Source organism: Ostrea edulis, chromosome 1, assembly GCF_947568905.1.
Source record: "Ostrea edulis chromosome 1, xbOstEdul1.1, whole genome shotgun sequence".
Classification (NCBI taxonomy): domain Eukaryota; kingdom Metazoa; phylum Mollusca; class Bivalvia; order Ostreida; family Ostreidae; genus Ostrea; species Ostrea edulis.
In genome coordinates, this window is record NC_079164.1 from 20,174,847 (window position 1) to 20,199,098 (window position 24,252).

The 24,252-nt window shown below is 36.1% G+C and overlaps 2 protein-coding genes across 7 annotated transcripts in view; one reads left to right on the forward strand and one right to left on the reverse strand.

Annotated features, from left to right (window-relative positions):
* LOC125663615 (kelch domain-containing protein 4-like) overlaps positions 1-7,355 on the forward strand; it is a 7,979-nt gene extending 624 nt beyond the window's left edge. The window contains exons 2-12 of one of the 2 annotated variants that reach the window (XM_048895894.2): positions 96-187; positions 2,169-2,247; positions 2,420-2,518; positions 2,796-2,932; positions 3,122-3,214; positions 4,342-4,568; positions 4,682-4,827; positions 5,028-5,119; positions 5,472-5,958; positions 6,149-6,218; positions 6,717-7,355. In XM_048895894.2, the coding sequence (XP_048751851.1) occupies positions 96-187; positions 2,169-2,247; positions 2,420-2,518; positions 2,796-2,932; positions 3,122-3,214; positions 4,342-4,568; positions 4,682-4,827; positions 5,028-5,119; positions 5,472-5,958; positions 6,149-6,218; positions 6,717-6,931 (1,737 nt within the window). In that variant the 3' untranslated portion in view covers positions 6,932-7,355. Of the gene's footprint in view, positions 1-95; positions 188-211; positions 325-2,168; positions 2,248-2,419; positions 2,519-2,795; positions 2,933-3,121; positions 3,215-4,341; positions 4,569-4,681; positions 4,828-5,027; positions 5,120-5,471; positions 5,959-6,148; positions 6,219-6,716 lie in introns of those variants that run through there. The other variant, XM_048895895.2, reaches the window with a different exon arrangement.
* A 3,383-nt stretch (positions 7,356-10,738) lies between these two features.
* Positions 10,739-24,252, reverse strand: part of LOC125663614 (A disintegrin and metalloproteinase with thrombospondin motifs 16-like) — a 74,972-nt gene continuing 61,458 nt past the window's right edge. For all 5 annotated transcript variants that reach the window (XM_056152998.1, XM_056153000.1, XM_056152999.1 and 2 more), the window contains 13 exons: positions 23,370-23,518; positions 23,098-23,161; positions 22,909-23,020; positions 21,967-22,097; positions 20,533-20,656; positions 19,700-19,944; positions 19,342-19,471; positions 19,091-19,217; positions 18,621-18,828; positions 17,107-17,298; positions 16,765-16,965; positions 15,021-15,165; positions 10,739-14,404 (listed from right to left, as the gene is read on the reverse strand). In XM_056152998.1, the coding sequence (XP_056008973.1) occupies positions 14,292-14,404; positions 15,021-15,165; positions 16,765-16,965; positions 17,107-17,298; positions 18,621-18,828; positions 19,091-19,217; positions 19,342-19,471; positions 19,700-19,944; positions 20,533-20,656; positions 21,967-22,097; positions 22,909-23,020; positions 23,098-23,161; positions 23,370-23,518 (1,941 nt within the window). In that variant the 3' untranslated portion in view covers positions 10,739-14,291. The remainder of the gene's footprint in view (positions 14,405-15,020; positions 15,166-16,764; positions 16,966-17,106; positions 17,299-18,620; positions 18,829-19,090; positions 19,218-19,341; positions 19,472-19,699; positions 19,945-20,532; positions 20,657-21,966; positions 22,098-22,908; positions 23,021-23,097; positions 23,162-23,369; positions 23,519-24,252) is intronic.

The window sequence follows — 24,252 nt, forward strand, 5'->3', positions numbered from 1 at the left end:
AATTAAGTTATGAAAGCGCAAGAGTGTGACAGTCCCACTACAAGTGTGTGCTCATAATATGGACATTTGATTACATTTTTATTTCTTACTTTCAGGATGACATTGAGACTTTGATTGCACAATTTCATGCCAAGGACCAAGAAAAGTCAAAATATGTGGAAGAAAAGTGTGACCCACCCACAGAGAGGTCAGTATAGATAGAAAAGTGTGACCCACCCACAGAAAGAAAAGTGACCCACCCACAGAAAGAAAAGTGTGACCCACTCACAGATAGAAAAGTGTGACCCACCCACAGGTAGAAAAGTGTGACCCACCCACAGAGAGGTCAGTATAGATAGAAAAGTGTGACCCACCCACAGAAAGAAAAGTGACCCACCCACAGAAAGGTCAGTATAAGATAGAAAAGTGTGACCCACTCACAGATAGAAAAGTGTGACCCACTCACAGAAAGGTCACTATAGATAGAAAAGTGTGACCCACCCACATAAAAGTCAGTATAGATCAAACAATTTTATCACAAAAGAATAAACATCATGTAAACTGTTCAACTGTTTCAATTTTGTCATACATGTTGCATTTATAAATTTTAACCTTTGTATCTTGATTCATATAAACTTATCGACATTGATATGCATTGTATTAAATCAATCTGTTGTGTACTTTGCCAGAAGTGCTAATGGTTAATACATTATTTTTGAGATTAGAGCTCTTCTGTGTAGGAGGAGCATTTAAGCCCCTTTCACACATTCATGGATGAGACACCGTATTATCCCGGATTGTCAATCCATGATGGTCAGTGACAATCCGCCATCACCGTGTACAAACGGTGTATGCATTCGGCAGCGTCCGGGACAATCTGGCTTGGCCAAGCCAAACCGTGAAAAAAATCAAACATGTTTAATTTTCATCCTAGATCATCCCGGAAGAAAATCCTCCGTATTGATCTGTGTAGGTACCGTGTATCAACCGATAGGTCTGTGTATCAACTGAGAAGTCCATGTAGCCACCGAAATAACCGTGGAAAGTCCGGGGTCATCCGTGTAAGAAACTTTTCTGCTCAAGAACATGGATGTCTATGGTCTGTACACAGATTGTTCCCGGTAACTACACGGACAGACACAATAAACGCAAAGAAGAAAGACCGTGATAATCTGTGAAACAACTGTGGATGGACTGGCAGAAACTGTGATCTTTCGTACGCTCCGTGATCATGCTGGCACCGACCAGGATTTTTCCCCAGGACATACGGGTAGCTACCGTGCTTATCCGTAGAGAAACCGACGGTTTCCGTGTCTGCATCGTGATAAGACTGTGTTGACATCGGCATTACGTCGGATCACCCCGGATGACTAGAATTTTGCATTCAGCGTTGACCGGCTCCCGATCCGTGAATGTGTGAAAGGGGCTTTAGTGCTTCTCTGAATGCATACCTGTAAGTAGGACTGAGTGCACTTACAGTCAGTGCGGAAGATGATAAAAACATGAAAAGCGGCTTGTTTAAAGATGTAAATATAGGAAATACAAAATACTATCTAAAGAAATTTTTAAACTATGTTATATTTGCAAGTAGTTTTTATACAAGCAACGCAATAACACAACATGATAAGCAGTTCATATGTTTATATACTTCCTGAATATTTATTACTTACTTGGTTTGTGTATCAATCTAATTCGAGTGACGAACCTATGTATGAGGAACTTACTCTGTACATTCCCTTATACAGTAACGTGCATTTGTTACACCTCCGTGTGTAAATAAATTGTTTCACTACTTACTGTGTAAACTTTGTTACACCTCCGTGTGTAAATAAATTGTTTCACTACTTACTGTGTAAACTGTAAAAACTGGTGCCACCATATAACTGAAAAATTGTTGGGTGTGGCGGAAAACAGTAATCAATCAATCAATCAATCATGCTGTGTACAAGAATTTCTCTGGACACATCTCGAAATTTATTTATTGTATGGATAATCAATGTAAAGGGTCAAGTTGGTTTTTCAAAATAACTATTTTCAGATCAAACATGACTTGTGTAAACACATTGTTTTGCTCCTTACTGTGTACAAAATTTTCTCTCTCTCTCTCTCTCTGATGCATCTCGGAATTTTTGGTTTTGTATGAATAAGGGTTAATATTAAAGTTAGTTTTGCAAAATAACTATTTTCAGATCAAACATGACTTTAACCCCTCACCCAGACAAGGATGAGCTGATTATGTTTGGAGGGGAGTTTCTGACCGGGAGCAAGGTACTTTAATGTTTAATGAATTCAGTTTACACATGATGTATTCACTGATTTGTTTAAAGGAGAAGTATTTATTTAGTACAGATGTATAACATAGATTGTAATCAGGACTTGTTGTAAATAAATGCAGGACACTGTTAGAATATTAATGTATCTTGTTTATCTTGTCATTTAGGTGTACATGTACAATGATTTGTATTTCTACAACATCAAAAAGAATGAATGGACAAAAGTGACTGCACCAAATGCCCCTCCTCCTAGAAGCTCCCATCAGGTGAGGAAATTGATTCACGTATCACTCACTTGGCCTTTAGTTCTCTGCTCCATGATGCACATAAAGCCTTGGCCCTCCTCTTCATTTCCCCTCTGTCTGTTGTCTGGCTTCCCTTCAGATTGTTCATCCATTTTTTCCCTTTCCTTTTCCAATATTAAATAATAGAGATGGTGTTTTTCTATCCATTTTAAATATGATTTAAAGAAATCCATTTCGATAATTCAGACCATGCCAAATTAGGTATGATATTCACTATTTGTGTTGAACTATCCTATAGGCAGTAGCTTTGAAACAGCATGGTGGACAGTTGTGGATATTTGGTGGAGAGTTTGCCAGTCCTACCCAGTCCCAGTTTCACCACTTCAAAGAGCTTTGGGTCTACCATATCAAAAACAGATACTGGGAGAGGATCAAGTCAGTGCTACATGTTCTTGTATAGGAAGTGCTAAATGTTCTTGTAGAGAAAAATTCTCATTGAAGAATAATCCTTCTTTACCATGAAAATTTTACTCAGTCTAGACTGAAAATGAAAACATTTGTATTACACATGCTACATGTGTATCTTTTTGAAAACTGTTAACAATAGTTATATTCTTTGTACAGTTCACCAGGTGCCCCTTCCAGCAGAAGCGGTCACAGAATGGTCCAGTGTAAGAAACTCCTGGTGGTCTTTGGTGGTTTCCATGACAACACCAGGTAAGCTTGCATGCTATATCTGTAACTTATCCTGTATCTATATTTTCTCAACAAGAGCAACCGGCACAAGTACAGATCAAAAAAGTCAAAATTGTTAAGTTACTGTAGTAGTGTATCGCAGTGATTCACAAAATGTTAAGTTACTGTAGTAATGTATCGCAGTGATTCACAAAATGTTAAGTTACTGTAGTAGTGTATCGCAGTGATTCACAAAATGTTAAGTTACTGTAGTAGTGTATCGCAGTGATTCACAAAATGTTAAGTTACTGTAGTAGTGTATCGCAGTGATTCACAAAATGTTAAGTTACTGTAGTAGTGTATCATAGGAATTCACAAAATGTTAAGTTACTGTAGTAGTGTATCGCAGTGATTCACAAAATGTTAAGTTACTGTAGTAGTGTATCGCAGTGATTCACAAAATGTTAAGTTACTGTAGTGTATCGCAGTGATTCACAAAATGTTAAGTTACTGTAGTAGTGTATCGCAGTGATTCACAAAATGTTAAGTTACTGTAGTAATGTATCGCAGTGATTCACAAAATGTTAAGTTACTGTAGTAGTGTATCGCAGTGATTCACAAAATGTTAAGTTACTGTAGTAGTGTATCGCAGTGATTCACAAAATGTTAAGTTACTGTAGTAGTGTATCGCAGTGATTCACAAAATGTTAAGTTACTGTAGTAGTGTATCATAGGAATTCACAAAATGTTAAGTTACTGTAGTAGTGTATCGCAGTGATTCACAAAATGTTAAGTTACTGTAGTAGTGTATCGCAGTGATTCACAAAATGTTAAGTTACTGTAGTGTATCGCAGTGATTCACAAAATGTTAAGTTACTGTAGTAGTGTATCGCAGTGATTCACAAAATGTTAAGTTACTGTAGTAGTGTATCGCATTGATTCACAAAATGTTAAGTTACTGTAGTAGTGTATCGCAGTGATTCACAAAATGTTAAGTTACTGTAGTAATGTATCGCAGTGATTCACAAAATGTTAAGTTACTGTAGTAATGTATCGCAGTGATTCACAAAATGTTAAGTTACTGTAGTAGTGTATCGCAGTGATTCACAAAATGTTAAGTTACTGTAGTAGTGTATCGCAGTGATTCACAAAATGGCACATTTTTCCAGAGATTACAAGTACTTCAATGATGTCCATGCTTTCAATGTGGAGGATTACACGTGGTGTAAGTTGGACATCAGTGGGATACCCCCAGCTCCTCGCTCAGGTTGTGTCATGGCAGCCATGCCTGACCAGTACAGGGTGACAGTGTATGGGGGATACAGTAAAGAAAAGGTCAAGAGGGATGTTGACAAGGGAACCACTCATGTAGACATGACAGTGCTAATGCCGGAAGGTGAAAAAACTTGTACATTACAAAGATAATTCGGGTGGTGTATTTTTTAGTGTGAAAGGGGCAGAAAGTTTTGAGTTTTTGATAAATTCAAAAATGGGTTTAAATTCATTAAGGCAAGGTTAAAGATGACACCATCCCTGTGAAGTGGAAATGGGTCAATGTCAAACAGTCAGGAGCCAGGCCGACCCCCCGATGTGGGATGACCTGTGCAGTTGCTCCGGCCAACAGAGCATTTTGTTTTGGTGGAGTATTTGATGAGGTAATGTGTCTATATATGTTTTCATTATCTTCAGTATCTCTGATATGTCATTGCTTCATGTATTATTAGTGTACATCTTTAGTTTGTATCTGATTTATAATTTTTATAATCCGCTTGTATTGCTATGCAGTTTTCAATATGAAAGCTATGTGTGTGTTACTTTCTCTTTGGTTGTTACTCATATTTTCTGAATCAAACAGGAGGAAGATGAAGAGCAGTTAGAGGGAAAGTTTTTCAATGAGTTCTATCTCCTTGACTTGGAGAAAAATAAATGGTTCTCAGTGAATCTAAGGTAATTAATTTCATTTGTTTTCTGAATTATTCACTTAGACTAGTAGAGTATTTACTTTAAACCAGTTTTTATTCTTGATTTATTTTTGGATATACCATGCATAAACTGGTTCACAACTAATAATTTTCACAACCAACATAACTTTAAAGAAATATTAGAGACATTAAAGGACTTGTTCACAACGAGAAATCTATACGATTAGGAGTTGTGTGAACCTTGTGTAAAATTCACACATGTGAAAGAGTTGGTTAACAGCAATCTGCTTGTATGTAGTCTTACAGAAAATGAAAAGATTTTATACAATGGATTGTGCTATGATAGACCTAATATAAAGTGCATCATATTTATACAGTGGAAAAAGAGAACAACTGGAAAGGAAGAAACGAAGACGGAAGAAGGATGATGGAGCAGAAAACGAAGATGGAACAGAAGAACATATGGAGGAATGTGATGAGGATGAAGAAGAAGAAGAAGAGGAAGATATGGAAGTAGCAGCAGACAAAGTCAGCAACATGAACATTGAAGAAGCAGACAGCACTGAAACGTCAGAGGGCGCCACCAGCAATATGTTTGATGATGGAGTGTTCCAGGTCAAGATAGGACCAGCTCTTGGTTCTGCCCCTGGGGACCAATTGGGAGATGAATACAAGACTGTTAAAGTGTTTAAGCCTCATCCCAGGATGGGGCCATTGATGGCTGTAAAGAATGGAGTTCTCTTCCTCTACGGAGGGATGTTTGAGGGAGGAGATAAGCAATTTACTTTCAAAGATTTTTACTCATTAGATCTGAATAAGATGGAGGAGTGGAATGTGCTTATTGAAAATGACGAATCAAAACTGGTGAGTAAAGAAAAGGTGGTTTTTCTGTAGTAGGTTATTCTGTTCTGAGTAATGGGTTATTCTGTTCTGGGTAGTAGGTTAAGAAGTTCTTTTCGGTATATGTCATGTCATTCAGTTTGCAGATTGAAATCGCATCATTTTATTAAAGGAATTGACAAAGATTGAGATTTTTCTTTCCCTGGTGTTGTAGGTGTGGGATGATTCTGACTCCTCAGGTGAAGAAATGGAGGCCTGCGGAGGGGAGAATGAGGAAGAAGAGGGTAAAGCTCATGTTAAGCATTTTAGTTCAACAATAAAATGCTTTCTGTGTTGTTTCATCGGGTGATGAAGGTAGCTAGCATTGCAAAAAAAAATTCATAAAGCTGGTTATGTAAATTTCTGCAATGATTGCTACCTTCATCATCTGATGAGACAACAAAGTAAGACATTTTATTGTTTATATTTTTTATGTATTGTTTTGAAATATAAACTAGATTTAAGTAACAAAATATTATATAGTTGACTCATTCGTTACTTTAAATGGAGCAGCCAATGCACCCTTTGACCTTGATAATGCTCCATATTTGGTAATGATTACACAGACACTTAAAAACTTAAAAGCCAGATCAAACTAGTTTGCAACAAACATGTATTTATTGCATGATGAAAGCAATGACAATTTCAAAAGAAATGTAAGAGAAAAGATTCAGGGAATGAAAAAAATATTGTATTTTATCTGAACTCTGGTCCTGTTTTCTACCCTTCAGTTTTCTTTCCAGAATCATCATCAGATGATGATATTGAGGATATTCTTGAAGGCTGTGATATACCACTAAGAACTGAGGATGAAAGTGTGGAGGATTATTTTGAAAGGACAAAGGACTTCTGGATTGAGCAGTCCAAGAAATATTTTGAAAATGAGAAAATGAAAGTAACAACCAGGACTGTTACAAAGTTTGCTAAGGAAATGTGCCAGGAGTACATCAACAGATGAATTGTAGGCGAATACAATGGTGGCAAACCATGGTGCAATAACTGTGTCTGGTCAGATTTAGTGTGACAGCTTTTCGTATTTTGGATTTCTTTTCCTGAAGCATGAAATTAATCTCAACCAAACTTGGGACAGATCATATTCTAAGATAGTTTTATTTCCAACCATTTGGCACAGGTCCCCTTCCAAGGATGATTAACAAATAGTGAGAATAGAGTGGAGCCACTTGAATATTATCTCAGCTAGAAATTATGGACCAAAAATTTCAAACCTTTCTTGTATTGTTTAGATTCAAGGTTGTTCAAATCATACGACAGAGAGGGCTGGAATAGAATATGATGCAGAGGGCTGGATTAGCTCACAACATGGAGAAAAAAATCCTGTAATGAATATGTGAGAAAATTCTTATTAAAATGTAAAACTGATATTGATCATCTTCATATATGTACACGCATAGCTAATGAAATTCCAATATTTTTCTCTCTCTACACTTACAAGTTTATATGTAGTAGATTCAGGATTGATTAAGTCGTGGCTCAGGTTGGAGCATGTGTAAGGTACAAGAGGCCCAATGGCCTTAATGGTCACTTGAGTACAGGATTAAAATCGACCTTTTAAATCAAGTAACCAAATAGACTTCCAACCCTACAAATTTCAGTAGCCCGTAATGATATTTAGTACCCCATATAAGGGAGTGTCATCCCCTGGAGAAAGCACCGCGTAATGATAGCAGGAAATGAATCGCGCTGTGTAAAAGTAAGAACCCAAATGTGCCATTTAAAATTCTTGTCAGGTTGTGTGTAAATGGTCATGTAGATATCTGCATCATTGTAATTTTAAATCATTTTATTGATTAATCAATACATAACAAACGAACATTGTGATTCTGATGAGAAATGTTTATTATTGACCTGTAACCAAAGAGAATGAAGAAATACATCACTGCCTCCTGGTCATCTTGTCTGGATGATATCTTTCACAATGTTAAGCCTAAGACCACAGGGGTTTGTCACAATTGACACTCTCTATTCTATTTGTAAATATAGAATAGACGATGTCAAATTTTAATGAGACAAAAATTGAACCCAAGCACCTGTGGATAATCTTAGAATCTCATCAAAACCGGAACAGACGGTGTGACGTCAAAATTAATGATTTTTGTGGTCTTGAATACAAAAGAGTTACACATCATGGCAGCCTCTATAGATTGCGGGAATTTAAATTTTTGACGTTTTCAAATTAGTACTGAAGCATATCTAGGCCATATATCAACAGAATTGTATGACAAATCTTTATCATATGATTAATCCTATCATTTATCATGTAAAAATCTTTTGGGTTGCCTTTCCCTTTAAAGAATTAATGCATTTTGTTGACAAGAACCATAAAACCATTCCATAGCACCAGAACCTCGAAACCAGGGGCCGGCTTAATACGCTTTATTATATGCCCGTCTTTAGACGGGACTTTTTGTGGTAAAGCGATGTCTGTATGTCTGTCCATCGGGGTTCTTTGTTTCTACCAGGTAATTTCATTTTTCTGTCGCATATCAAGATGAAACTTGCCATGTAGCTTTGCTGTGGATAATTCTAGATCATGTTGCAATTTTGATCCATTTCGACCTCTCTTGCAGGAGTTTTGCCCCTTTATTTGAAAATTATTGTTGTATGGAGGGTACATAATTTGTCCGGTTAACTCCTCCCAGTTTTCAAGAGAGAACCTTCTTATTTTACAGTGTTTATATGGGTATTGAGGGTATGCATGTGGCAAGGATTTTGATTTCTTTCAATTTTTGAGAAAAGTACAAGTTGTGGAATGTCAGTTTTGAGTAATTATAGAGAGGACATGATTTGTCTGTTTTCCTTCCACAGTTTTCAAGTGAGGACCTTCTTATTTCACAGAGTATGGGTATGGAAGATGTGCATGTGGCAAGGATTTTGATTTTCTTCAATTTTGAGACAATTACAGGTTGTTGAACTTAGTTCGTTTTGAGGAAATGTATTAGATTATGGCATGGTTTGTCCTTTTAACTCCTCTCATAGTTTAGAAGCTAGGGTCTTTGTAAATAACTTGAAGATGTGCATAGTGCAAGGATTTTGATTCTCACAACAAATTTTAATTTTATGTGATGTTTTAAATATTTACAGGTTGTTGAACTTGGTCAAAATTGGGGAAATATTTTACACACAGCACTCTTGGTCTGTATATCTACCTCCTGTCAAAGTTTAGGCTAAGACCTTTATTCATACAATGCAAAGAATGTATTTCACAGCCTGATACTAGCTGAAGCAAAATTTTACAAATTATGGCTTAAGAAAAACACCTTATGTAAGCATTTTCACGGGCATATTATGTATCGTTTGCGGTACTCTTGTTTCTATATACATCTTTTCTAAGGTTTTGAGCCCATTCCTCAGTGACCATGAAATTCAAAATTTCAGTTGCTGTTATCTCAAAGATGTTCTATACCAAATTTTATGAAAAACAGCCATGTACTTTCAGCGAAGTTTCATTCAAATGTTAACAAAAGATGGATGATGATTGACATCTACCAATCACAATAGGTCACCTAAAAACATTCCCAAGGCACAGTTTCTTACATTTCGAAATAATATGCAAATATTTTCATATAGTAAAATTTCAAGTTTATTTACACCATGGCCCACATCCAACTGCAAACTGAAATATTACAATACGATTTCACAATTTTACTTGAAAATGTTAAGTAGGAAAAAATCCTTTAATCGACAAGAACAATGTGGAAAATGTATACAGGTGACTCTCGATGGCTCGAACTCCAATCTCTCGAAGTTCTCGGTCTCTCAAAGTGAATCATGGTCCCGATTTTTCTCTCTATATAACAACTGAAGTAAATTTATTATCGATCTCTCTAAGTTCTCGATCTCTCGAAGTGAAGTTGGGTCCCGTAAAACACATTTCATTGTTTTTTACTCTCGATCTCTCGAAGTGGTGGTAGCGTATACCCACTGTTACCCAAGCGTGTAATAATTTCCGCTTGGGCCTTACCAGGATTTTGTTGAATGCCGGTAATTAGGTGTTTACATAGTCTTTGTGAAGGTGACACACTTGAGTATATAATTGGTCAGTTTACACCTTGCACTGGGGTTTGTGTCGTGATGATTAAAATTATATATAATCCGACTATGAATAAAATTTATAATTAATTGTTTTGATGTGACAACGAGAAAGTAAGTTTTATACATAATTTAGAGATCTACAGACTGTTAAATTTCTCGAGTTTGTTCTTTGTGTAAAGTTACTCTAAAACATCGTTTTACTCATTTGTTAGTATTTTTGCTTTGGGTAAAGCTACATAACATAGTGCTCTGTTTAGTTTGCGATAGTAAAGCATCATCGGAACTTGGTTTTGTATGCATAATGAATAGATAAACTTTGAAATGTTTTTATTAATGCAAAATAAGGTTTTTATTTTGATATCAAAGTATCTGACGAATATGAAGGAAAACATGTCAAAACGATATCATATGATCTTGTTGGTATACATTTCCGGCTACTGTAAAATCTGAACCATACCGGTGGACCTTCAATTTCTGAATTTCGATCTCTCGATTTATCGAAGTTTTATCACGGTCCCTTAAACTTCGAGTTATCGAGAGTCACCTGTACATTTAGGTTGAAAGTAGCTTCAATAATGTTGGGCCATTTCACTTTCTATTTATCAACAATTGTAGCCTTGCTTTATTTTGTTACAAACACCAATTGCCCAAAAATTTGTTGTTTGACTGACTAAAAATTACAATTTATACTGTGGTTACAGTTGAACTAATTCAGTTTGTAATTTCATTCAATTTCATTTATTTGATACAAAAGTATGAAAGAATACAGCATATGTTACATAAACAAAATTGACATCTGCTTTTAGGACACAAATATAATGACATAACTTTATACATGCATCCAAAAAACACAAAAAAACCCACCATAGTATATTAAATGAAGACAATAGTCAAACATCGAACACAGATATCATTTACACACAAAATTGTGCATTGAAATAGGTTTGTGTATCAGAGAATCACAATATTCAAAATAAAAAAAGGAAACGATGTGTTTTAGATATTCCGTACTGGGGGTCACTTTTACTCATCCCTTCTGCTGGATCCACAAAAACACTGATCTTCAGTCGGACAGTGTCGTTTCTGAGTTAAAAGTCTTCCCTGGGTAGAGAAGCCCCGAAGAAGAACAAGGCTGGTGCTTATTCTAAATGTCTGTGGTGCCAAGCGGATGAGAGTTTGACTCCCTGGGACACCAGTGCTCGGCAGACTGAGACAATTCAAAAAATGCATCTTGTCCAAAACACAGAAAAACATCAAAAGACCATGCCGTGAATTAAACCTGTTAGACTATACTGAACCACAAGGAAGGCTGAAATAGACTATTATTTGGGAACTTGCAGTGGCTATCTGTATAAATTGAATTATTGTACCATCATATGCTGATGTGCTATTTTAAGTAACTGACTTTGTAATTAAAGAAATCATAAAAGTATTTTACACTGATCTTTTGAAAAGAACATAAAATACTTAAGGAACACTAATTTTCATGGGTTCAGAAAAATATGCATGTTGGTGGGGACTTGATAGATTAAAACACAAACTATCAGATTATGTGAAGTATATTCACATATAATAACTTCATTCTTAGTTTCTCGCATTGATAAAGGTACCTATTGCAGTTTTATAAAATATGTGCATGTTAAAGCAAAAACAATTGTATTAGCTGTGATCTTGAACAAGTGCTTATGGCATATGAAATGAGTTGCCGGTTTTAATATTTCTCGAGCACAAGAATAAGATTCTATTTTACATGTCTCACACAACTATCAATAAATGCCTATCTTTGTTACTTTCCATTCCATGTGATTGTTTTCAATTTAAGGTCAGCCTAACCTCAATACATCGTCTGATAAATGTCCTTGACCCAAGAAATAAGATCTCAAGATAAACACGTCAACTAGAAAGCTAAATAAGTGATGTCATATTACAACAAATGAAACAAGAATAATTATGATTGACATGAATAGCGTATATAGTATAAATTCTAGAAAGTTAACAATTTTGTATCTGTCAGAATGCACAAATTTGCATTTTTCACATTGTTAATATTGTTTGATGTCATCTGCTCTGTCACGGTTTTGAGAATTAAGTTTGTCACTTCAAATTTCTGTTTCTCAGTCAATGCTGCTTTAATTTCACTTAAAAAATACAAACTCCTCTTAGAACACATTTACCGTCAATTTGTTAGAGTCGCCAACTTCAAAGGATGTCATGTTTTGTTTACGTGGCACATGAATACATATGATTGACCGACATGATTTGCATAGTTATTAACCTGTGCTACGAGTTCATATCGCTTTTTCGAACCCGCATTGTGAACCCGGAAATAATACTGTACGTTGTGTGATTTTAAAAAACACATAATATATTAACCAGTTTTGTGTTTTGGAAACTGTAATACATACAAGTCATAAATTAAAGCAACTTTGGCTCGATCTCTATCAATACATAATTAATAATTATGAGATTGTCTATTGCAGATGGAGTATTTGTCATCAGGCAAAAATGTTACTGTGTTAAAAAAGTTCATGATACATGTAATCCCTGAATTAGCATCATTAGTAAATACATTAATATTGCTCTTAAAATGTCAAATATTTCACAATACAATTCAAATAGGTATTGCCTGTAACATATCTATGAGTAGAAAATACACATTCATTCAAAATTTTGCACCTGGACACATTGATATTAGTTACTGTATATGAAAAACAAACAGTACAAATTAAGTTTAAAATTCATCGACCTCATACATGCACGATGTATATTGTTAACACATTCGTATTTAATACGATATTATCACTAACCTGACTTTTCATATCAAATATCAAAAAAACAAAATCAATATAATGTATTCCTTACATACAAGGGATGGCACAGCATTGATGAAATGAATTGCTTATATCAGAATGGCATTCAGACAGAGTATCGTGATTTCTGGCTCCACGAACAGTGAATAGACTTAAGCGAAATAAGACTTTGTATATGCCCATGCCTTGTTTAAAATGATAATCACACAAATACTTTGAGACATTTTGAATCATAGTTCAAAATCTACTCTCATGATATGAATTTTACTGACTTCCAAATATCAATATTATCGTATATGCAGAATTTTCAGCAATGATTTTTTGGCATTACTAGCGACAGTGTTGAGATCGCTAAAATTGAATATCGCTAATATCTACTCCATATCGCAGGTAATGGCTATATCTTTCTTGGAATTATAAAGTCGCTAAAATTAGCTCTCGCTAACTATGTATACCCGTGATTTATGGAAAAATTGATAAATTTGTGTCTCGCTAAAAATACCACTTATATACAGTATTAGATTTAATTAAGTCAATTCTGACTTAATGGTCATGGAGCCTTGTATATTTCGGTAGTCATATGTTACGGTCGCCTTGAGGTGATGACATTTTGATTCCTCCTGTACTCTTAGTGCTGAACATTTCCTAAGGTTTTCTGTTAATGAGTATTTACTTATTGAAGCATATCAAACGCCAAGATGGATGACTCTTTACAGTCGTGTAAATAAAATCTCGCTGCCAGTGGGACACATCCAGTTACAGATTGCACAGCAATTGTTGAGATAATTATGACAATGCAAGTAACGAAGATTCATGGTTTTTCCACTTATACAGAGTTACACATGCAGGTGCATAGTTTTTGAAAATATTCTGTCCAAAACCTCAAGGTGCATGTACTTTCATTGATGAGCAAGTCTCGAAACTTCAGTCAAAACAGAGACGTCCATGTACCCGTGAATGTTTTTCAGCCTGGTTGCGTTATTTATGTTTTGGGGGTCAAAATGCTTTTAACTTCATCGTCAAAATTTCTGTGTCAGCAACTTTGTAACAGTTGTGATTGTAAGCTTATAATCCTAGTTACATGTCTGTAACAGTTGTGATTGTAAGCTTATAATCCTAGTTACATGTCTGTAAACAGTATTCATAATTTCCCGCCGTGATAAGGGTGTGACCACGATATGGGTGTGTGACAGTTCATAATTTCCCTCTGTGATAAGGGTGTGACCACGATATGGGTGTGTGACAGTTCATAATTTCCCTCCGTGATAAGGGTGTGACCACGATATGGGTGTGTGACAGTTCATTGAGCTGAAACTTTGTAGTATAACGACAGAACAAAAATTATGACATTATTCATAATGTTATACAGTTTTGGGTTTGCAATCAAGAAAACAATGCTTAGAATTATCTAAATGAATATCACAGACAACAGCCACAGAATCTAATGTAGTAAGTTTATATCCGACTGTTACAAGATTTGCAACACTTCTTCCCGTAGAAGTGATGGCTGCAGATGTTGTGTCTAGGAACAAGGTAACACCACTTAAACTTGTCTGTGCAATCTGGATCTGAAATGACAAAGTGATGTAAACCAACTACTATTCGCAAGGACTTTATATTGCCATTTACCAGTGATGAACTGTTTGCGGCAACTAATTTTCACAACCAACATGATTACATCATAAACTGGTTTGTGGCAAGAAATATTTACAATGATTTATGAGGTACTTATGACCTTCAGCAAAAATTTCTTGCATGCGAATGAAAGTTATGTTTTATTATATAGCATATCATTTTTTAAGGAGGTACTCTACATCGTCATAATGGCTGACTTCCTTTTAAAACATGGATGAAAATATAATATCAGCAATATTTGTCTATTCATTTAAAAATGTCTCGCCTAGCTGAGTAGCTCAGCAGGTTAGCATGTCGACTGCTGAACTGTAGATAGTGTGTTCGAGACCAGCAGGGGTTTTAAATTTTTCTCAGATTGCTTTTAACTAAAACTGAATTTTTTGACTAAATAAAGTAAATTTGAAATTTTTCAATTTCAAAATATTGTTGAACATATCATCCACTTTTTATCCATATCAAATTTCACTGGTATAGTATACCTCCTTAAAAGGAAAAATACGGCCATTTCTGAAAACTCTGTGGTGTATGTTAATTGTGGTGTTTATGTACCTAGTTTAGAACAGGGCTTGCTTTGACAGGTTCGAGTGGAGATGGGTTTGTTGCTCTCATTACACCCAGAAGACAACTCCTGGGTGACCTTGTCCAAACAGTGAACTAATCTAGTCTGGTCACCCTGATCACAGGTTGTAGAGCACTGGAAAAAAACAAGATGTATTAGTAAAACACTGATGCCCCCTTATGGCAGCAAACTAATTATGGTACTCAAAGAAGGGTCTTGTCACAAGGAATACTCATGTGAAATATGAAAGTTCCATCACTAACCATTCAAAGGTTATGGCCTAGGTTAAAGTTTTTGTGGACAAATAGACAGACAGACAGAACAAAAACCATATGTTCCCAAGTCTTTGATTACATGGGCATAAAAATCATCTGATAATCAAATTATAGATACACACAGCCCTCTAAAAGCTACTAGATACCTTATACATATAGATTTTACAATTGATTTATTCTTTAAATTTTTACCAAAAGGTTAGGTACACTCAATAAATTTCAGTCAGGTATAAAGTTTCTAAAATTTCCCTTAAAAAATGCACAAATCAGATCCCGAACCTATAGGAGTATCCTAACACTGTCCAGAGTAAACTAGAAAACGGACAAATTCAGGGACCTACTGTAAGATAATGTCCAAAGAGTTATGGGCCTTAACAGTAAGTTAAACAACAATTATGTGTTGCATGTTGATGGTTCACACAATTATGTGTTGCATGTTGATGGTTCACATAATTATGTGTACAATGTTGATGGTTCACGCAATTATGAGTTGCATGTTGATGGTTCAAACAATTATGTGTACAATGTTGATGGTTCACAGAATTATGTGTTGCATGTTGATGGTTCACATAATTATGTGTACAATGTTGATGGTTCACAGAATTATGTGTTGCATGTTGATGGTTCACAGAATTATGTGTTGCATGTTGATGGTTCACACAATTATGTGTACAATGTTGATGGTTCACACAATTATGAGTTGCATGTTGATGGTTCAAACAATTGTGTACAATGTTGATGGTTCACGCAATTATGTGTTGCATGTTGATGGTTCAAACAATTATGTGTTGCATGCGGTTCACACAATTATCAAATGACAGATAGAATCATTCCAGCAACTGAATATTTCAAAGGTCTACTAAGTGAGCATATCAAAGGATCTGTAATACAAGTGGTAGATTCATATTAAAGGATCTGTAACACAAGTGGTGGATTCATATTAAAGGATCTGTAACACAAGTGGTGGATTCATATTAAAGGATCTATAATACAAGTGGTGGATTCATATTAAAGGATTTGTAACACAAGTGGTGGATTCATATTAAAGGATCTGTAATACAAGTGGTGGATTCATATTTACAACAGCTGGGGTAATGAGGAGGCAGAGAATGAAAGCTACTGAGTCAGGAGTAAAAAGTCAAGGTCAAAGTAGTTGTAACAACTGTGAAACAATGATCCCCCATATGACCAAGGTCAAGGTCAAGAGATCAAAAATTTTGGAATGAATTAAAAGAAAGATCTTGTTACAAGGAATACATATGTAAAATATTCAAAAGTTATGACCAAGGTTGCAGGCAAACAGACCAAATTCTAAATGTCCCTGAATCTCTGATTGGAGGGGTATAGAAATCAATACACCAGCAGTAGTGATTGCTTAACAGATGTTGAACCGTTAGTAATGAACTGGTAGACATGACAGATAACTCAGTATGTCGATTCAGAAAATGTTGACCCTGACCTCTGACCATGGCGACACATTCCAGTAAGATGCTGGTTCTTTGGGACACTCCTTGAGCCTGCAGACCTCAGCCAGGGTGCTATTCGGTCTTGTTAGAAAGCTACAGTGACTGGGATTCACCGTGTTCCAGTCCTGTCCATTTTTCCTCTCTTCACACCCAAGTTCACGGTCTCGAGTGCCTAAACCACAACTTGCTGAACACTGAAATAAGAGATTAATTGTGGGTAATGATTGTACAGAAGTGTATGGTTAAGTTGCAAAAAGCTGCAGAAAAATCTTCAGAAAGAGACATATGCTTTTCTCTGGAAGCATATACATTAAAATGAAATTTGCATGAGATACCGGTGACCAAGCAGACAGGATCCACTTCTGCTCTAGGATAGGGGGGCATTTTCTCGCTCTACACCCTCGGGTTTTGACCAGGGGAGGTTTGTGTTGACAGAACCTGTCTGACAGGATCACCCAGCCCTTCAGGGTTCGACTACGACAAGATATTACTCGGGTCTTCACTCCTTTACCACAAGTTTTGGAGCACTACAAAATGAATAGATTATGTGTAAAGGTAACTGAGGTGAGGTGACTCGAGATAACTCGAACTCCAGAGGACCGTTGAAAAGCATTGAGAGAGCATGCGAGAGTTTGTGTTTTTAAGAGTTGGCTATATAATTGGAAATCGGCAATCCAACCAATATATAATTGACAATGTGACAACTTCAGACTTGATTTATATTTTCTTTGTATCTAATGATAGCTTGATTTTTTTTTACTTCAAAGGATTAAGAACTTTGAGAGATAAAAAGTTTGATCATAGATCAAAAAGTGAATTTGCTTAGTTTTATAGAGGAAAAATTTGGAACTGAGACATTACTTCGAGAGATCAAGATCTTCAATAAATCAAAGTTCAAGCGAAAAAACTTTTTGAATAAATGCTTTCATGCTTTGCAACTGTACTTATTACATTTCTAAACAAAACATACATGTACTGGATACTGAAAATAATGAAGGTATAGGTTATCCTACGGCTGGTTTACCTTACAAAATACATCCATTTTCACATTCAGTAAAACATGGTTATAGCAAACCCCTAGGGCCAGCAAAAAACAGTTCGTTATACCAAACTTAGTTATATTTAATAAAACTTATGTTATTAACCTATCATATTGGAATAAATATCACTTCACAATAAGCTTAAATTTGTTATAAGTGTTGTTCGTTATAAGTATGTTCATTATAAGTGTGTTCGTTATAAGTGTGTTATAAGTGTGTTCATTATAAGTGTGTTATAAGTGTGTTCATTATAAGTGTGTTATAAGTGTGTCCGTTATAAGTATGTTCATTATAAGTGTGTTCATTATAAGTGTGTTCGTTATAAGTGTGTTCATTATAAGTGTGTTTTGCTGTATATATACATGGGTATTATTTATCTCATCAATAATGATTGGTTTTTTATATAGCGCTCTTCCAGCGTATGCTGCTCAAAGCACTTTACAATATATCATTACCCCGGCAGACCTTATATCAATCTAGAACTTTCTCAGCTTCCTGGGAAGCATACAGTGCAAGCTGCTGTTACAAGTGCTAGAGCACTAACATTCTAACAATGTCTTTCACTGTCTATAGCCAGGTACCCCTTTTACACTTGGGTGGAGTGAGAAAATTCATGTAAAGTGCCTTTCCCAAGGACACAACGTCGGCTCTGCCGCGGCCAGGACTCAAACCAACGGCCTTTCGGTCGAGAGTCTGACAGCCTAACCACTAGGCCACCGACGCCACAATAGATGGAACAAAGGAATTATTCTGAAAAAGCAACTGTCCCAAGAGTTCCATGGACACATTCTCTAGGAGTACACATGTACCTGAGACCACTTGCCACTGAACCAGGCGGCTGGACACTCCTGTGTCTGACAGGGAATCCTCTTTTTGGGTTTCAGCTGCCTACTGCATCGTCGTCTGCTGACACGTCGGTCATCTGATTGGCTGATCTTCTGCTTACAGTATATCTTCCTTTTCTGCACACCGCCTCCACACGGTCTAGAACACTTCTTCCAGGGCTCAGTGTACCATCTGCAAAAAAATTCATTCATCTTCCATTTTTTAATGTATTCCTATGATCAATGCCAAAATTATTACAGTATTAATACAAATCAAAACACTGACAGTGATAATTCATGATTGCTCAAAATAGTTGATAGGTTTCAACTGTCCTGCATTATGGATACACTCAAACAAATATTTAATTATCATGAATTTTTTTAAGAATGTTATTCTTATGTATATCGGACTCAGAGCATCATGATACAATGTCAGTTTATTTCTGGTACATCACCTGGGAGAACAATAATGAATGTTGCAGTCAGACACACCAGTTTGAGGTCGTGACCTCTGATCACAGTATCTAGGTGACACCTCCTCCCCATTATCCCGGTAACAATGGGCAGTTGATGTTCTTTTACCTGGGAGAGAAATGACCCAATTATAAATGTGAAACAGTGACATTAGTAGAAAAATGTCAATTAGGTAGGTAAATGAGCAGATCTCTTCCGAATTAATGCTTTCTGTCACTGGGGAGCAACTTGCCTCCTGCACATGGCTTATTACACGCAGAGACTTTGATGCTCCAAGTGTAATTGTGGAGGATGGGACTGTTGGATGGTTTGGGGAGTGTGTATTTATAGGAAACACCTGGATTGACACCTTGAACCAGGATCTGAAAGTAGAGCCAATGTACAGATCTCAAGTAACTTTACTTTTTGCCCAATAATTTATTTTAGATTTAGCATTGCAACCTTCCTTTTATTCTGAGGAAAAATACGTCAATCGAGAAGAAAAAAGTTTTTTCCCTCCAAATCTTGTACTGGTAACTCCAAATGAAAATCCATAGCATCTGTTTGCTTGTTTTTAAACTACATTTACTGTGCGCAGAAATTGACCTTACTTCTAGAACGATATCTTGTGTGGTTGGTCCTTCAGCAGTGAGTTTTTCTGGCTCTCTATAGTTGCGTTGGTAAACAAACTGAGTTCCAGCAATATCAAACACCCCTTCAGACACCATCTGCCATTCACCATTCAGAAAATATTTACCATATACATCCCTAATAGCCAGATAATTGGGACTGATAGCCGCCTCCGAGAAAACGAGACCACTAGCGCCACCTGGGATTACCACCACAGGAAAGTAGGCTAAATAAACAGAAAATGGGGCATATCATGCATTCGAAACTCAGCATTAAATCTATCAGAATAAAAACATTGCTTACACAAGGAACTCATGTCTAATGTGTCAAATTAGAAAGCTGAGAGGGGTAAAAAGTTTGCACTGGGATTCGAACAAAAATGCCAAGAGTACGATCATACTTCTCCGCTAGCTATGCATTCATCTAGTGGGTATTTTAATAATGAGCTTCTGGAATGTGAAGCAGATAACTTTTTACAGTTGATTAGGCCTCATTAAATGTTTAAATTTCAGAGTATCTCACACTAACATTATATTGGTAGAGAAAAGGCCATACAGCTGGAACATGTAGATTTGTATTTGCAAAATTGTATTAAAATGATTTATGTATTTATTTCTGTGTAATAAAATTTTGCAAATGATTAACTTGTTGCTATTTGCTTAGATTACATTTTTACCAAAAATATTTTTTTGTAAATTCAATAGACCCCCCCCCCCCCCAAAAAAAAAACGATAATCAATTTATTTACAGCAAAAATATCTAAATACATGGTATGCTATAAATGGCAGCATGCATTAATAAGGAGAATGCGTACTATTTCTCCTTGGTTGCTCCTTGAACTGGCCTTCAAATACACTGCAGGAAGAGTTGTCTCCCTTACACACACCACACTGATCTTTAGAAGCAGTGGACCCAACAATGTTGTCACAGCCCACGTGCTGAAAAATAAAAGAGAATATAATTTTGATGGTATAAGCTCCATTCACATGTGCCCATTTACTAATAGGTGTACATTTCCTCATGCAAATTTCACTCCTAAATGTAATTTTGTGATGTATTCACACGCACTAACAAACTGTGTGTAAATCAGTATTAGTTCGCTATTTCCAAGCAACATAGATATATTCAATGAAATGGATATTTCATTATTAGTGTAGCTGTATAGGTTTTGCCATTTCTTGTGCAAGTGTTGTCCAAAATAATATCAGAACTTATTGATACGTCAGAAGGCCACTACTCTTTCTAATATAGGACATGATGTAATTCTAGAGAAAATAATGCAATGTTTTGATGTTTTCACATGCGTTGATTTACTCACGGGGTGCAAATTTTGCATATATGCAAAAATTGCACCCATGTGTAAAAGTATATTTGCTAAGCGTTCACATGGTACTTAACAAATTGGGGTCAAATGGCAAGTTGTAGGTAAATAGTATATAAAGTTTGATAAAGATGGCGGATTATTTTCGATTGAGAAAGAATCACGATTTTCCCTTACTGTGTAGGCTTCGGTGACAAATTTGATAGATCAAGATACTCTATGCAATATAATGTTTGCAGAAATACGGTGTATTTTATGAGAAAAGCGATATATTCGGTGATACTGCATTTGCTCGTCTTCGGAGCTGATCCCTCGTGATCCACAGTGACGACTCCTCGAGTGTGACGTTGTATATGGTGTGTGCGTTCACATGACGAAAAATACACTAGGAGTAAATATACACATATGCAAAAGTAAATTTGCATCTGGTCTGAGTAGGTGCAGATTTACACCCGGGTGTATATTTGCGCATATGTATATTTACTTTTGCATATATGCAATTACGTTCACATGCTCAAATTTACACCCAGGTGCTGATTTTGCATATATGCAGAATTTGCATCCCGTGAGTAAATCAGGACATGTGAACAGGGCTTAACTGCAATGATTTACTGTGTAAATTTTGCTATGTGTTCAAATGGCTGAAAATACACCTGGAGTAAAATTACTCATGCAAAAAAAAAACAACAAAAAAACTTGCACCTAGTCTGCCAAGATGTAAATGTTGTACTAGTTTTTACACTCTCATACAAATATTGCTTACCCCCTGTTCATGTGCACAAAAGTGCACTAGAATGCAAAATTTGTGTATACATAAAATTCACACGCTGTATATAAAAAGGTGCATGTGACTGGGCTTAAGTCATTGTCTGGAGAATCTATTAAACGCTAAAGTTCACAGGCAAAATGAATTAGACTGACATCTACCTCACATTTCCCATGAACACAGATATCGCTAGAGTAGTCATTGCAGGGGGTCCCGTCTTTAACTTGTTTGGAAAGAGCATAGAAAAAGTTGTACCCATCTGCCTCGCAGTACAGCTTGCATTGTTCCTTAACTGCAAGGAAACATCAAATACATGTATCAAAATTTTTGATTAAAATAAAAAATTAAAATCTTTCAAAGTTGAAGCAAATATGAACAAGGCTTCGAAAAACGGTGCATTCCCTTGCCCTGTGGGCATTACCGAACCTTATGAAGTAGCATTAAAAATATGATAATAATCCAGAGACATATATAACAGAGATTCGCAACTTCTTCAAGTCTCGTATTATCTCGCAGTCCCGTTTTTTTTGTAAAAATGCACACACTGATTTAAATTACGTATACTGAGTTAAGAATGAAAGATATTGAGTTCAAACCTTCCAAACCCTTCACAAAACATTCAGGATACAATGTTTTCAGAAGATGTTTCTCTTCAAAGTAAAATGAAAGTGAAGTTTCAAAAGGCGACACATAATCCAAACTTGAAAAAATCGGCGAGATTTCAGGAAATGTTTATGATTTGCTTACTCTTTTGTTAATAGTATATATTTGTTGATCATCAAATCATTTCAAAACTTGTTACGTTTGATTCCAATTTATGATTGGAGTGAAATAAACTTTTAAATCAGCATCAAATTGTCTAACCAATGAATAGGAATTAACGATTTATAGGTGGGATCGTCAAATATTTTAAGCGGTAAACATGCCGCTGTAAGGTGTTCCTAATCACTGTTATAAATGTCTTTGATCAATCCAAGACTGACTAGTAGCTTTAAACACACAGTTGCATTACTTTATCCCTATTACAATTACATGTATGCATAATGAATAATTTATAGGAAAAATACATTGATATATATATACACATTTCAGTGTGCACAAACCATCGTGGATCTGTCTATAGGCTGTCCAGCGGTACATCCTGCCGCGGAACGGTACATGGTTATACACACGACACTGTTCCTCCCGGAGGTCCCGTTTTCTACTGTGGCATCTCTATAAAGAAAACATCACGTAGTCCTCTTTCTATTGAGATATTCGTTAACGACTAACAATGTTTATTAAGTTCGTACCTGCGAATTACACATCTTGTGGGTTTCTTTGTCCCCTGGACACGCCTTTCCGCTGTACTGTGGTCTGAAATACATGTAATACATAAATGTACTATATTATCTGTGTTTTCTGATGATATGTGTAATACTTTTTAGGGTCGATATCAAAACTAATACAAAGACAGTCTGTTCTTTTTTAATATCACTAAAACTAGAATATATGATGTTACAAAGATCTGATTTTAATATTTCAATCACATAGAGCATCATCCCTTACTCCCCCGAGTCCATACCTAGGACTGTCACAGCGTCTTGAACGGTGTTTGACCCCACCCTCACAGCTCTGGGAACAAGATGACCACTGTGTCCACTCTGACCAGCCACCATTGATAGGAACTGGACCTTGTCTGCCAAATGATTCACACTTTCCCTGCTTACACCACTGAAACACAAAAATAAGATATGCAGTAGAGGTTTCTTACACTTTAGTATTTACATCACTGAAGCCAAGTGTTTAGTGTCCAATCTTTTCCCACAAAATCCATGAGTAATGAGTACTGAGGACATCACTATTACACTGTCAGTTTCAGATTTACGTGACAAATGACACAAACAACAGCCCGAATCAATTGACACAAACAACAGCCCGGATCAATTGACACAAACAACAGCCCAGATCAATTGACACAAACAACAGCCCGAATCAATTGACACAAACAACAGCCCAGATCAATTGACACAAACAACAGCCCAGATCAATTGACACAAACAACAGCCCGAATCAATTGACACAAACAACAGTCCAGATCAATTGACACAAACAACAGTCCGAATCAATTGACACAAACAACAGCCCGGATCAATTGACACAAACAACAGTCTGGATCAATTGACACAAACAACAGCCCGGATCAATTGACACAAACAACAGTCCAGATCAATTGACACAAACAACAGCCCAGATCAATTGACACAAACAACAGCCCAGATCAATTGATACAAACAACAGTCCGAATCAATTGACACAAACAACAGCCCGGATCAATTGACACAAACAACAGTCCGAATCAATTGACACAAACAACAGCCCAGATCAATTGATACAAACAACAGTCCGAATCAATTGACACAAACAACAGCCCGGATCAATTGACACAAACAACAGCCTGGATCAAT